This window comes from Trichechus manatus, unplaced genomic scaffold (genome assembly GCF_000243295.1).
Source record: "Trichechus manatus latirostris isolate Lorelei unplaced genomic scaffold, TriManLat1.0 scaffold00084, whole genome shotgun sequence".
In the NCBI taxonomy this organism is placed as follows: domain Eukaryota; kingdom Metazoa; phylum Chordata; class Mammalia; order Sirenia; family Trichechidae; genus Trichechus; species Trichechus manatus.
Window position 1 is genome coordinate 8,588,966 of NW_004444020.1, and position 16,054 is coordinate 8,605,019.

Below are 16,054 nucleotides of genomic sequence, written 5' to 3' on the forward strand. Positions count from 1 at the left end.
TACAGCAAACAGTGAAGCAAATAACAGAACAATGGGCTTTGGGTGAATAACAATAAGTTTCGGGCAGTGGAGGAGGAGGAATTCAGGTAAACAAGCCAATCAGCAACGGGTTTGGAAAAACAAGTCGTGACAAGTCTCAACATGTTGGGGACAAGTCTCAACATGTTGTGCAGCATAGAGGCCTTTATACATCCCTATTTTAATGGCACATATCTCCACATAGTTGTAGGTTACCAGTTACATGAAAGGTGTTAAGACTTTATGGCCTAGCATTGGATCGATTTTTGTATATGTTCCACTTGTATTCTCTATTTGTTGGAGGTAATGTTCGTATATATCTATTAGATTCAACTTACTGGTTATAGTGTCATTTGTTTTCTATCCTTATTAATTTTTTTGTCTCCTTGATCTCTTTATTACAGAGATAAATATGTTGAAAATTGTCCTCTGTGACAATGGATTTGTCAATTTCTCCATGTGGTTCTATCCATCTATTTATTTTAAAACTATGCTATTAGGTAATATAAGCTTAGACTATTGAATAGAAACTTTTATCATTGTGTAGTGAGGTTTTTTCTTGCTAGTAATGGTTTTTGTCGTAAAGTTATTTTGTATGGTGTTAATACAGCTATATCAGCTTTCTTTTGGTTAGTATTTGTCTTTTTTTGTTTTTTAATTAACTAAATTCCACACTTTATGCAGATTTCCTTAATTTTACCTAGTATCCTTTTTCTGTTCATCATCCCAACCCGAGAAGTATATATTGTATATATTGTCTCCATAGGCACTTTTTGACTGTGATAGTCTCTGAGATTTTTCTTGTTGATGACGTTGACTGTTTTGAGAAATATTGGTTAGGTATTTCGTAGATTGTACCTCAATTTTTATTTAGCTGATTTTTTCCCCCCATGATTTAGAGGGATTATGTAAGTTTTTTTGGGGAGAAGGACCATGGAGGTATAGTGTCATTCTCATCACATCATCGTATTAAGGGTACATACTGTCAACATGGTTTATCACTGTTAACGTTAACATTGATCACCTGGCTAAGATAGTGTTTGTCAGATTTTTCCACTGTAAAGTTATCCCTTTTTCTATATTGTACTCTTTGAAGGATGTTACTATACACAGTCTTCACTAAGGTGTAGGAATTATGTGCTGCCTCCTTGTAGGGGAGTTTCTATGTAAATTATTTGGAATTTTTCTGCATGGGAGATTTGTTCCAGTGATGTTTTGTTCTGTTTCTTTTTCTAAATCTTCTATGTCTTCTTGCTTTCCTTTACATCCTTGAGCACATAATTGTTTCAATCTCCTAGTTTGCTTATTCCATCATATCTGGGTCTATTACTGTGAACCGCCCCCCCACCCTTGTTTCAGGTCATGTTTTCTTGCTCATTGGCATATCTACTAGTTTTTTATTGGAGCCTGGGTATATAGGGTCATCATGAGTCAGAATCAACTTGATGGCAATGGGTTCAGTTTTCTTCAGGGGGGAGGGGGCATGGAGAATTTTGTGTTGTGTGTCTGGATTTTGTTGTCTCCTTTTGAAGACTGTTGGACTTTGTTGTGGTAGACAAATTATATGTGGATCAGTTTGGTAGTTTCAAGAATTGTTTTTAAACTTGCTTACAATGCTAGGGCTCTCTGGGACTCTTTAGCCCCACTACCCAGCCATGTCTTTTTTGAGGTCTCTGCTGAATGCTCTGTATTCAAAGTGGCTCCTTTCTTCTGGCTGGTGAGAACTCAAACAATTCAGGGCCTTCTGTTAGCTCTTATAATTGCCCAGCTTATAGTTCTCTAGCAGTTATTCTTTCTCTGGAAGTTGTTTTTAGCCGAGCTTCAGAAGATTTTATTTTATGTATTAGTAAATCAATATTCAGCCACAGACTCAAGGGGCCTCATGAAGATTTCTGAAAACTCTTTCTTGGTGTAGTTTTCTCTTCTCTTGTACTGTGGCCCGCAAATTCTATCCTCCTCAGCTTTCCCAAAGTCTGGGCTCTGTTCAGGTTTTCCTTCCCTTACTTTTGTTTTCTCTATTTTTGCTTTCAACCCTTTTAATGTTCTAAGATTTTTAGATGTGTTTCATAAAAAACATGTAGACTACTACCCTAATCTTAAGTAAAAATATTTTCTATGTGTTTACAGTGCTGAAGCTGCTGAAAGATGGCAGAAGAAGTCGTGGTAGTAGCCAAATTTGATTATGTGGCCCAACAAGAACAAGAGCTGGATATCAAGAAGAATGAAAGATTGTGGCTTCTGGATGATTCTAAGTCCTGGTGGCGAGTTCGAAATTCCATGAATAAAACGGGTTTTGTGCCTTCTAACTATGTGGAAAGGAAAAACAGTGCTCGGAAAGCATCTATTGTAAAAAACTTAAAGGATACGTTAGGTAAGTTGTTTTTGTATTAAAAACAAAAACAACTTTCTTTTAAATGGATTCCGGAGCTTAGTTGTTTGTATAAAATCTTGGCAGCAGTGGGGCGGAACTGGCTTGAAAAGGTCAGGAATTGGAATTCCAGCCAGGCAAGGTAAGTTTGTGTCATGGTAGATTTTCAAGCCAGGAGACCAGTGAAAGTCATGGTAGTTTTTGCAAATCTAAGCAGGTAGATCTCGTCTGAGTTCAAGGGTCAAGCCAGAGTGGTGTTAATTAGCAGAACTAATTGACCTTCTAGAACTGTGGAACTATGAGTGTCTACTGGAATTCAGAAGCTGTTACGGATTGAATTGTGTCACCCCAAAATATGTGTTGTAAATCTGAACTCCTGTACTTGTAGATATTATCCCATTTGGGAATAGGGTTTTATTATGTTAGCGAGGCCATATCGGTGTGGGGTGTGTCTTAAACCAGTCATTTCTGAGATGTAAAAGAGCAGATTAGGCAAAGAAGAAAGTAGACATAGGGAAGACCAACACTATCTCAAGAGTCTACAAGCCCAGGTACTCCAGGAATGGCTGGCTGCAGAAGCTGGGATAAGGATTTCTTCCCCCATAGCAAACAGAGGGAGCCTTCCCCTAGAGCCAGTGCTCTGAATTCAGACTTCTAGCCTCCTAAACTGTGAGAAAATAAATTTCTGTTGGTTAAAGCTACCAACTTGTGGTATCCATTATAGTGGCACTTGATAGCTAAGACGGAGACTTACAGGCAAATTCTGCTCATAATTGAGGCAAGGATGCATGGAGAGAGATGCAGTATTGCCTCCTTGGTATCAAGGCAACTTACTTATGATGGCACATTGTTGTATTTTAATGCCTAGCAGGTTACATTCTGAATTTTAGTTTTTAAAAACAAACCACCATTTCATTCTTTTATTTGATAAGAGTTTTAAACTGTGGATCATTACTGTAGATCAGCATGTGCAGAGCTGATTTCTTTCCTACTTTGTTTCTCTGTGTTACCTTCTTTCTTCCTTTAGAGGAGCCCCGCTGGCTTGGCTGCTAACCGAAAGGTAACTGTGGTTCAAACCCACCAACTGCTTCGCAGGAGAACGATGTGGCAGTCTGTTTCCTTCCGTAAAAATCACAGCCTTGGAAACCCAATGGGGCAGTTCTCCTCCGTCCTGTAGGGTTACTATTAGTCGGAATTGACTTGATGGCATTGAGTTTGTTTCTAAGTAGGTAAAAAGTTTTGTATTTTTAGAGACCCTCTATTAGGGCCAGAAACGGTGAAGCCTGCTTCCCCTTGGGCTTGGCTGAGCTGATAGGAAGGAAGAAAATGCACACAGGAGGACTGGCCTCTTTTTTTTTTTTTTTTTTTCTGTTAAACTCCTTGGCTAACAGGAAGGAATTGGGAGGAACAGAATTTCATTTTTGGTATTCAGGCAAGCATGCTTTACATATGTGTAGAAAAGAAAGTAAAATTTCTTGTTGCAAAAATAATTTGGGAGCAGTGTAGATGACTGACAGATATGAAAGATTATTGACTAACTGCTTTATATTAGTAATTTTTTATTCGACATTATTATTTTAAATTAGAGTGTCCTTTTAACTGTCAGCAGTAGGAGACAAATCTAACATTTTTAACCAGTTTTAAATAGCAAAAGCTAAAAAACGGTACAATTCAAAACGTAAGATATAAAATACCAGAATCTTGGTTTCCGAGCTAAAAACATTTTCTAGTATTGTAAAGGTGATTTAGTAGAGAGTTATCAATCTGAATTTTCGCCGTGACATTTAACTACTGTATCTGGGTAACTGGTTTTTTTTCCTTCAGATTTTAAGGTTTTATAAATAAGACCATTATTTTTAATGGTTTTTGAATGGAAGACAGAAAAGTTTCCCTTGAACAGTTGAAGAGATCAGAGTTAGAATCAGGAATATTTCTGATTTTATAAATATTGGATATTTGTTTAAAACATGTTGATTAGTGATATTGGGGAAAATTAAGGTAACTTTTGTCAAGAAAATATGTCTGATAGTGATAAAGGCACAGAAAGGACTAGGGCCATACCCAGATTTATTTGTTCCTTTCAAAAAGGATACTCGTATCCCGGGACTGGAGCAGATGTGACAGTTAACAAAAGAGAGTGAAAAAAACTAACTTTATCAAGCAAAGAGGAAATAATCTCAGTTTTAGATACTATTGCATGTACTTTTTAAAAGCCAAATTACAATTTTTATTATTTGTTATTCTAACAAACTTTAATTACTGTTTTCCGATATCATTGAGACAGTTTTAGCAAGACTTTATATATATATTTAAGTTTTAGAAAATTTCTGTTAACTTTATTACTATATTGCGGTTATTGCTACCTGTATTCCAGGCTGTTTAGGAACATTGTTTTAAGTTACAGATTTATAGTTAACCTGTATAATTATGATTTTTTAAAAAAGAAATACATTTTAATTTTTAGAGTAGTTTTAGGTTTACAGGAAAATTGTGCATAGAGTTCTCACATATTCCCTCTCTCCTCTGCACAGTTTCTCCTATTGTTATTTTTTTTTTTTTTTGTACTTTGAATGAAGTTTTATAGAACGAACTAGATTCTCATTAAACAGTACATATATTGTTTTATGACATTGGTTAACACCCCATGACATGTCAGTACTCTCCCTTGTCAACCTTGGGTTCCCTATTACCAGCTTTCCTGTCCCCTCCTGCCATCTAGTCCTTGCCCCTCGGTTGGTGTGCCCCTTTAGTCTCGTTTTGTCCTATGGGTCTAATCTTTTTAAAAAAATTTTTTTTTGTGCTTTAGGTGAAAGTTCGCAGAGCAAATTAGTTTCCCATTCGATAGTTTGTACATGAAGTGTTCCATTACTTTGCATTCCCTACAATGCATCGGCATTCTCCCCGTTTCTGCCCTGGGTTCCAGTTTCCTTCTTCGGATTTTCTACCCCTTCCTCTGCCTTCTTGTCTTTGCTTTTGGGCAAATATCCTTTTGATCTTGTATAATTGTTTGTTCTAAGGAACACATTTCTCTTGGGTGTTACTGTTTATTTTATAGGCTTGTCTATTGTTTGGTTGAAAGATGGTCTCTGGGAATGGCTTTAGTTCCAAGTCAGGAGAGTGTGTCATAGGGCCATAATCTTGGGGGTTCTATGATGATGATTTTAGTCCAACTTTTGCATCAGTCAGCCTTCTCCTCTTTCTCAGAATTTTTGCGCTCCTTTTTGGTAACTTAAACATCCCATGTAATTAACGGATTTGCTTTGCAATGATTGTGCTGGTGGAAACATTGAAAGAAGAAAAAGGAGAAAACAAAGAGTGAATGCTTAAATATATTTTTAACTGTTGGAAAAGTATATGCTTTAAAGCTTCTTCCAAAATAAGTCTGAATAATAGGTCGCATTTGTGACTGTCATACACTTGTTTTTTAGGTTCTTTCATAGTTTAGGGGGAATTTTTTTTTTTTTTTTTTTTTAAAGAGAGAAGCCACAGAGAAACTTCCTATTGCCTGGGTGTGGGCCAAGTCACATGGATTGGGTGTGGGAAGTTTCAGTGTTGTAAGACAGACCAGGAAGCTCACTGAAAATTATCCAGAGCTTTGTAACAAACTGACAAAAGAGAACATTGGATTTTTATTCAAAATGGATTGGTTAAACGTCTTTAAAGATTTTTTCAGTAAGTTAATCTGTTTATTAAATCCATAGTTTTCCTATTGTGGTTTTTGAATTAGAGTTTTCACCTTTGTGAATTTAAAGGAAAAAGACTCCATTGGGGAGAATCTGGTGGGTTTCTGGTCTGGAGAATCTGATGCTTTGTGGTGTTTATGAAATATAAGCTAAATAATAGGTGATATGTCAAATAATATTTGTTTTGATTTTTCATAAGTAAAATAATTTTTAAATGATCTGCTTGAGCAATTTCACATGGTATTTCTATAAAAATGAACAGAGGAATTGTTGTAGAAGTTACTTATGTATAAGGAATCTAAGGAAACAGAGTAACCTGTCGAAAGATTCTAGGGAAAAGGGCAAAATGGAAAAGGAGCAAGTATTTCATTGAAAAAGAGTGTGGTAATATGAAAGCTGTCGTTTGTTTCTTTAGTTAGCTTTGACGGCCTGGTCAGTTTCTCTGGAATATCTGTTTCTGGGAGTTGTTGATTTTTTCAGATCTTTGCATTTCCATTTTCAGAAAGTTTACCTAGTTTTCCTTTTAAACAACTTACTGTATTCATTTTTTAACATTTTTATTTTTTATTCATTTGTTAACATATTTTTACTGTAAGCCACTCACAGATCATTACCTTTCATGGTAGAAAGGCCAAGGCAGTTGTTATTATTAATAATACAGTGGGTTTCATATCTAGGTTTGGTTTTAAGTGATATTGACCATAAATCAACCAGAAATGATATAAAAAAAATACTGTATCGTTGATACAGTGATTCAGTACATCATCTTATCAGTACAGTGATAAAATTATTCTTTCTATTGAATTCTAGCAGGTTGATAGTTAATTTGAAATGCATCTGTAGATTGAGGTTCAGGATTTTGAGATTTGTAACCAAACTATGACTTTCCTGAATTCCTATGGCACCCCCCAAACTTAACATTTATTTTGCTGGTCAGCTTGTCTGAGTAGACACGGGCTACTCACCCATTACTCCCTGAACAGACATAAAAAGTAGATGAAACAGCATATTTGCTCCTGGTGTGGTAGCCAAAAGAATAGCTTTAAAAACAAAAGAATGCATTGTTTTAGATCAAACAGAATAATAAAAATTAGTTATGTATTTTATTTGAGATAGATGAAATACATAAATGGAAAGAACATTATACGTTTGTTGAGTTGAAATTCCTTAGTTCTGCTCCCAGATATACACTAACTAGTCACGTGACCTAGTATATGTAGTTAAACTTCCTTGATTTCCTGTTTTTTATTTGTAAAGCAGTGAGTTGAGCGAGACTAGAGGATCCTGGAAAGTCCCTTCTAACTCTAAAAGTCTTATAGTTCTGGTAAACGACTGAACAGTCTTACACGTGTCATAGAAATCAGGGGAAATCCATGAGGGAGAAGACTGGTTTTGGAGAAAAAGAACACATGAACAGAATTATAATTTACTAATCAATTAGAAGCTCTGATGGTGCAGTGGTTTAGAGCTTGGCTGCTAGCCAAAAGGTCAACAGTTCAAATCTATCACTTTCTCCTTGGAAATCCCATGAGGCAGTTCTGCTCCCTCCTATAGGCTTGCTGTGAGTCGGAATCAACTCAATGGCAACAGGTTTGTTTTTTTGGTCTAAGGAATTAGAAGAAGAGGTAATATTTTCTTTGGTCCCATTCTGCTGAACATTTACTTAGTGATTTAGATGAAGGAAAGATATCATGCTTAAAGTAAGGAAAACCTAGTATTGAAAGCAATCACTAATACACTGGATTCAGAAATATTTTTGGAAGCTAAAAGCTAGGGTAAACAAGATGATTATGAACAGAAAAATAAAATACTGCATTGAGTTTTAAAAAGGAATTGAAAACATTGTAATCTGGCCTGGCAGCAGTTTACTTGAGTAAAAGATTTAGTAAGAGCTGTTGTGGTAATGTAGATATGAAAAAAAATCTCAACACAGTCCATGGTGGTATTGATTGAAGTCTATAAAGTAGTCAGGTGAAGGGAAGAAATACCTCCCTTATAGGTTGTGCTGGCCAAATAAAACATGAAGTAGTTTATCTACTTTGGATAGATGTATTTTAACAATGTTATTGAGAAACTCAGTTGCTTCCAAATATTGCTATCTAGTGTATCAAGGATTTGGAAACCCGAGTACATAAGAAGTCCTTATGAGTACAAAGATTTGCCTCAGAAGGGGACAATTATCATGTGAAGATGGAATATTCACAATGATTAACCAACTTCTTAAAAGCTTTTTAGGAGTTTATAATGTATTGTGTTTAAGAAACAGTGCTGTGGGAAGAGGGAAGTAAGATTAGTGGATAAGAGTGATGGGAAGTTTGGAGGCTTTACTAACAATTAAAGGTTAAGGATGAAAATGACTGCCTCAGAGTTGTGCTTCTCCTCCTATCTGCAGTGTTCTAGAGCAGAGCATTTACCACCTACATCCAGTGCTGGTCTGGTCTAGCTATGTAATGGAATAATGAAGGTTTAAGTAATTTTTAAAACTGTACCAGGGACTAGGAAAATAATAACTGTCATTTATTGAGTACCTGCTGTGTGCTATGCACTGTGCTTAGTGCTTTACATAAAGACTTCTAAAAATAATGTACAAAAATTTTGAGGTAGGTACTACACATCACCATTTTACAAACGAACTGGAGTTCATAGAAGATAAAATAACTTGACTAAAATCATACAGCAAGTAAGTAGCAGAACTAAAATTCAAACTTAGGATCTCTTTTGTTAAGAGTTTTCTTACTGGACCCTTTGTGACTAAGGAGTAGAGAAATTAAAGTCAGATAAGCAGTGGATTAAAAGGGATTGATTCAAAGGGACTAATTGGGATGAAGAAGATGGTTGTGAACTAACTGAGAGGTTGGGAAGAATTTAGAAAAGATGATCATTTGATCTGAGGGAGACCATTGTTTGTGGAGCTATTGTTGGTGATCATAATATAATTTAGAAACTAAGAGATACTAATTACATTTGTGTAACTTCGTCAAGTCTTTTTATTTAAATTTTTTATTGTTGTAATTAAATGAAATTTACATTTCAAGTGAGTCTTCCATACAGAATTTTTTTTTTTTTACATACATTGTTATGAGACCCCAACCGCTCACCCCATTCTGCGACAGCACACTCCTCCCCTCCGCCCCTGATTCCCCATGAACATTCAGCCAGCTCCTAACTCTCTGCCTGCCCATCTCACCTATGGACAGAAACTGCCCCTTTGGTTCCTTGTATCTACTTGACTAAGAGGCATATTCTTCACAAGTATCACTTTATGTCCCACAGTCCAGTCTAATCCCTGTCTGAAGAGTTGGCTTCGGAAATTGTTTTAGTTCTGGAGTGATAGACCAGGGGCCATGCTTTCCGGGGCGCCTCCAGTCTCAGTCAGACCATTAAGTCTAGTCTTACTAGAATTTGAGTTCTGCATCCCATTGTTCTACTGCTCCATCAGGGACCCTCTGTTGTGTTCCCTGTCAGGACGTTCATTGGTGGTGGCTGGGCACCAATCTAGTTCTTTTGGTCTCAGGCTGATGAGCATCTGCTGTCTCATTGTGGAAGACCGGGGTTCAACTCATGGCCAATATATACCTGTTGGCAGAGGTTTGCGTGTTGCTATGATGCTGAACAGGTTTCAGTGGAGCTTCCAGATGAAGACCAACTAGGGAGAAAGGCCTGGAGATCTTCCAAAAATCAGCCAGTGAAAACCCTATGGATCACAGTGGTCCAATCCACAACTGATCATGGGGATGGCGCAGGACTGGGCAATGTTTCATTCCATTGTGCATGGGGTCACCACTAGTAAGGGACCGACTTGGAGGCAGCTAACAACATCATCATCCATCTCATTGATAGCAGGAGATTGGAAAACCATTTTCTAGCAATAGAAACAAAGGGCAATAAACTGCCCCTTCTTAAAGAATGGTAAACGGGAATAGCATAACCTTCTGACTAGGAATATTTGTTTACCTATGCATTTATTCAGTCACTCATGTGGTAAACATTAATGGAACACTTAGTATGGGCCAGGCACCGGGGATAGAGAGACAGTTAAGAAAATGGTGTTTGAACTCAAGGAAACTAATCATGGTATACACAGTGTTGAGTGTTATAGTAGAAATATGTTCAAACAAGACATTGTTTTAGGGAGAGAAATCTTCAGTGAGGAGATACTCGTCTGAGTCTTGAATGACGATGAGCAGTGCTTGAGGCAGAAGAACATCACGTGTAAAGGCACAGGGTATTTAGTAACTAAGGAGCTTGATGTGGCTGTAGCATTAGTTGTAGCATCAGTGTGCCAGGGAGAAGTAGGTATGAGGCTGAAGAAATGCTTAAAAGAGAGATCAGAGAGGGCTTCGTGTTGTATAGAAAACAAATATTCTAAGGGTATGTTCGTTCCCTGAAATGTTTTTGGTCTTATAAGATTAAAACACATAGTTTTTGGTGTTTTCCCCCCTTGGGACTTAATGTCCAATAACTGTTTCATTCCTTTTATTATGTTTAATTTCTCTTTATATTATGTTTTCCAGAATTAAAAACTGATTTGGGACTAGTCTTTATTTTGGGGTTTAAATTTTTTTTATATTCAGTTTTATTGAATTTGACAAACATTTATTGTCTGCTATGTGTACAGTTCTAGCTGCTATAGGAAATGCAAAAGTTCAGTGAGACATGGAACAGTCCCCTCTGGAAGCTTATGCTATAGTAGGTGGGCTTAGAAAACAAATACAGGAAAAGCTATGATTACAAGTACCTCAGATGTACAAATTGATAATAGGATTTTTAAAGAAAGGAGAGCTTATGTATCACTAGGGGTGGAGGTGGGAAATTAAGGATGTTGAGAAACATGCATCAGGAAGATTAATAAGTTGTGATTGTACTTCTTGAGTGGGTGTTTTTGAAAGGTGGAAGTTATGATTTGGAAGATATGATACGGTTTTGGGGCATAACTAGCAGACAAGGTAAACTGAATCATGAAGGTGGGAACATTCTTGGGATTTCAAGTAGTCCATTTTTATTAGAATCTAGGATAGATCTGATGCAGGGTATTGTAGAAAGATACTTTTTAAAAAACATTATATATGCACTATGCTCTGTACATTATTCAATTATCATGAGGTAAATGGTGTTTTCTCCATTTCTAAGCTCAGAAAAGTGAAAAAGCTTGCTCAAGGTAACACAGCTAGTAAGTGATAGAGCTGGGATTTGAACCCAACGGCTGATTTCAAGGTCTGTGCTTTTATCAATATTCCATATAATAATCCTGGAAAGGAAGGCTGAGGACAATATAGATAGGTTCCTAGGTTGTATGCAAAGATTTCTCTTCATTTGTTAGGCAGTGAAAGAGGCACTGTTGTCTTTTGAGCAGTGGAGTAATGTGATTGGAGCTGTATTTATAGGAAGATTAGACTGGTTGATAGTGATGAGGGTTTGAAGCTGGGAGAGATTGGATTGATAAGGAAACTAGTTAGGAATTTATTGGAGACTCAGGCACGATATAACAGTCCTGAACTAGAGTGGGAATAGTGGGAATGGAAAGTGTTGGCGGGGAACAGATATGGTAAGATGATTCTAAGGAATTGATGTTGAACTTTAAAAAGCTTTTTATTGAGATAAAATTTGCCTAACATAAACTTAACCACTTTAAAGTATATAATTGAGTGGTATTTAATACTTTAACAATGTTGTACAGTCATTATCTCTATCTAGTTCTAAAATATTTTCATTACTCCAAAAGGAAATCCCATGCCTACTAAGCAGTTACTCTACATTACCTCCTTTCTCCAGCCCCTGGCAACCACCAGTCTGCTTTTTGTCTTTATGGGTCTATTTATTCTGGATATTCATATAAATAGAAGTCTGCAGTAGGTGACTGTTTTATGTCTGGCTTTTTTCACTTGCTTAGCATAAAGTTTTCAAGGTTCATCCATGTTGTAGCATGTATCAGTACTTTATTCCTTTTCATGGCTGAATAGTATCCCATTGTGTATAATCACAATTGGTTTATGCACTCATCTGTTGGTGGACATTTAGGTTGTTTCCACCCTTTGGCTTTTGTAAAGAGTGCTACTATGAACATTTGTGTGTATTTGTTGGAGTCCCTGTTTTCAGTTCTTCTGGATATATACGTAGGAATGCAGTTGCTGGGTCATATAGTAATTCTGTGTTTAGCTTTTTGAGGAATTGTGACTGCACCATTTTACATGAACACCAACATTATATGAGGGTCTCAGTTTCTCTGCATCCTCACCAACACTTGTTATTTTCCTTCTTTTTGATCACCATTCTAATATTGTGAAGTGGTATATCATTGTTTTGATTAGCATTTCCCCGATGACTAATGATGTCGAGCCTCTTCATGTGCTTGCTGGTCATTTCTATATCTTTTTTGGAGAAATAACTGTTCAAGTCATTTGCCCATTTTTTTAATTGGGTTGCTTGTCTTTGTGTTGTTGATTTCTAAGAGTTCTTTATATATTCTGTATACTAGACCCTTGCCAGAAATACGATTTGCAAAGATTTTCTCCCAGTTCTGTAAGTTGTCTTTTTACTTTCTTCGTAGTGTCCATTGATAAATGTTTTTAATTTTGATGATATCTAACTTATCTATTTTTTGTTGTGTTGTTTGTGCTTTTGGTGTCATATCTAAGAACCCATTGCCAAGTTTAAAGTCATAAAGATTTGTTTCTTAAAATATTTACTTCTATGTTTTCTTGTAAGACTTTCATGGTTTTAGCTCTTACATTTAGTCTTTGATCCATTTTGGGTTAATTTTAGTGTTACAATGTGAGGTAAGAGCCCAACTTCATTCTTTTGCAGGTAGAGATCGAGTTGTCCCAACATTACTTGTCAAAGAGACCATTCTTGCCCCATTGAATGGTGGTCTTGGCACCCTTGTTGAAAATCAATTGACTATAGATGTATAGGTTTATTTTAGGATTCTCAGTTCTATGCATTGATCTATATGTCTAATCTTATGCTAGTATTGCACTATTTTGATTACTGTAGCTTTGTAGTAAATTTTAAAATCTAGACGTGAGCACTCTAAAGCCTAGGTCTGACAGCTAAAAAAGCAAATGGGGGACTTCCAGGCAACATGGCGCTATAGTCAGAACCACCACACCGTCCCTCCACAGCAAAGATCTGAAAAACTAAGTCAAACAGAATCACACGTCATTCCTGAAATCCTAAGCATCAAGTGAAGAGATAAGGAACTCAGCCAAGCACCGAATGGGATAAGAAACTGACAGAGAACAGAGAGTGAGGAGAGAGAAATGCAGAGGTCCCCTATGAGCTACCACAGCACGGATCTGCCATCTTGGACTCCTGTCAGAGATTAGCGAACAGGAGGTATGAGAAGACAGCTTCATGGAGATTCCAGCAGGAGACAGAACAACCAGTAACACACGATATAGGCTTTCCCACCCCCCCATCCTTCTTCACTCCCACTTAGCCTCTTCTGCTTCATGTAGCTACAGTCTGTTGGCCGAGAAGCATGAGCTTACCCCCAGTGCCGCTTGGATTCTGTCTGCTCGCACTGGCGAGCTCCCTGAGTGCCATTTAGTGGTTGCTGGTGTTGCTTTTTTCCACTTTAGATTTCTTCCTTACCTCTTACCAGCTTCCCCTCCTTTTTCTCAAATACCTGGCTCCATGCACCATCTTTGCTTCTTCCAGAAAGGCTGCGAAACACCACTTGACTGTGAAACTGCTTCCTGGCCCGTGCTGCCGCACTCGTGGGACCCCCCAGAGCTTTTTTGTTTGTTTATTCTGATTTGTTCTGTTTTGATTTGTTTGTTTTGTTTTCCTTTTCTTGGTTTTGGATTCCCTCCTAGCTGGGCAGTACCACCCGGCTTGGAAGCTACTCCCTTACTTTTTGTAGACACACAGGGACATCCCTGGGGGCATTCCTTTTTTACATGTTTTTTTAATTTGTTTTTGGGTTTTTTTTTTTCATTTCTTTGTTTAGTTTTCCTCTCTTATTCCCTTTTTGTCTTTCTTCATTTCCAGTTTCTCGATTGATTTTTTTACTTTTTCTTTTTTTCATTTTTGTTTTTCCCCATTTCTCAGTCTCATTTCTCCAATAGCAAGCTCGCTTAGCACTCTTTTTTGTTTGTGTGTATGTTTTTGCTCCTGTTCCTCTCTCCTCTGTCTTGTTTTTCCCGTACCCATTTTAGCTCTGCATATCACAATCTACCCCCTCCTTCCTGCCTACCTGCACCGTGCGCTGAACATCACACTCCCAAGCAGCACAGGCACCGCCTACTGGAACCTGCCATGCACTGATTCCCAGTCTGCACTGTCAGCTCTGGTACGTGCCACAAAAAACCTATCCTAGCAACTTCCCTTCAGCTGGACTTGCCCTGCTGTACCATACCTGAGTAACCCTGCCCATTGGAAAAGGAGGTGAAAAGTATCATGCCCACAGATGAGCAAACAACAAAGAATGCACAGCCTGCCTGCTCAGACGTAACCAAATAAAACAAAAAAGCAGAGCGAAACAAACAGATCTAAAAATAATAAACAAGGAAAATAACTACTGAATGTCCCGAAGACAGCAGACAGTATCAAAACATTTACAAAAATAGGACAGGATGGTTCCAGTAGGTGTCCAGAATAAAACACGAGATGACTTTCCGGTAGAAGAAAAGGCACTAGACCTGATAGGAAATTCAAATCTCGAATATTCAGAATTATCTAAGAGTTGAAGCAAAAAGCAGACAAAAATGAGGAACAGATAGACAAAATGATGGAAAATACAGGCTAAAAGTGGAAGAATTCAAGAAAATAATACAGGAACAAATTGCTAAAATAAATTCATAGCTAGAAATCATACAAAAACAGAAATCCAAAAGATAAACAAGATTTCATAAATGGACAGTGTCATAGAACGGCTGAGGAGCAGGTTTGAAACAGTGGAAGATAGGATCAGCAAAATTGAAGACAAACACTTGGCTACAACTCTGAGGAAAAATCAGAAAAAAGAATGAAGAAAAATGAAGAAACCCTGAAAATTATTTGGGATACAATCAAAAGCAAAAATCTGCGAGTGATCGGAGTTTCAGAACAGGGGGAGAAAACAGAAAACACAGAGAGGATCACTGAAGAATTGCTGACAAAACTTTCTCTGTATCATGGAAGATGAAAAGCTGACCATCCAGGAAGCTCAACGAACCCCATATAGGCTAGACCTCAAAAGAAAATTACCAAGGCATATCATAATCACACTCGCTAAAACCAAAGACAAAGAATCCTGAGAGCAGCTCGAGAAAAACAAGAAGTCACATATAAAGGAGAAACAATAAGACTAAACTCGGATTATTTGGCAGAAACCATGCAGGCAAGAAGGCAATGGGATGACATATAAAACCTTGAAAGAAAAAAATTGCCAGCCAAGAATAATATATCCTGTAAAACGCTTGTTCAAATATGATGGTAGAATTAGGTCATTTCCGGATAAACAGAAATTAAAGGACTATGTAAAAACCAAACCAAACTTACAAGACTTATTAAAGGAAGTCCTTTGAACTGAGAACAAGCATCAGACCACAGGCTGAATATAGGACACAGGATTGTACTAGCCAGATACCAACCTAGGAAATAAACTCTTAAGGACTATGCAAAACCAAAAGAATTACATCAGGGAACCAGAGAGGTTAATCTGTAAATGACAACAGCATCAGAACAATAAAAGAGGGAATAAACGGTGTAGGTATAGAACCTTCTAATGGAGAGAAGTCAAGCGATACCAAGTAATAATAGACTGATTCAAATCTGGGAAGATAAGGGTGAGTTTCACAGTAACCACAAAGAAAGTTAACAAACCTACTCATCAAAATAAAAAAATTAAAAAAAATAAAGTTTCAGTAAAAACAAAACCTACAAAAACAAAAGAAATGAAAAAAAAAATCCACAAATAAAAGGAACTCAGCACAGGAGAGTAAGAGGAACAAAGAAAAAGTCAGTACCACAAAAAAAGCAGTGCAAAATGCAATCCCACTCC

General features: G+C 37.2%; 1 protein-coding gene across 5 annotated transcripts in view; it reads left to right on the forward strand.

Annotated features, from left to right (window-relative positions):
* NCK1 (NCK adaptor protein 1) overlaps positions 1-16,054 on the forward strand; it is a 113,328-nt gene that overhangs the window by 87,246 nt on the left and 10,028 nt on the right. For 3 of the 5 annotated variants that reach the window (XM_023735993.1, XM_023735992.1, XM_023735990.1), the window contains exon 2: positions 2,146-2,389. In XM_023735993.1, the coding sequence (XP_023591761.1) occupies positions 2,164-2,389 (226 nt within the window). In that variant the 5' untranslated portion in view covers positions 2,146-2,163. Of the gene's footprint in view, positions 1-1,664; positions 2,390-5,857; positions 6,059-16,054 lie in introns of those variants that run through there. The other 2 variants (XM_004381429.2, XM_004381430.3) reach the window with 2 other exon arrangements.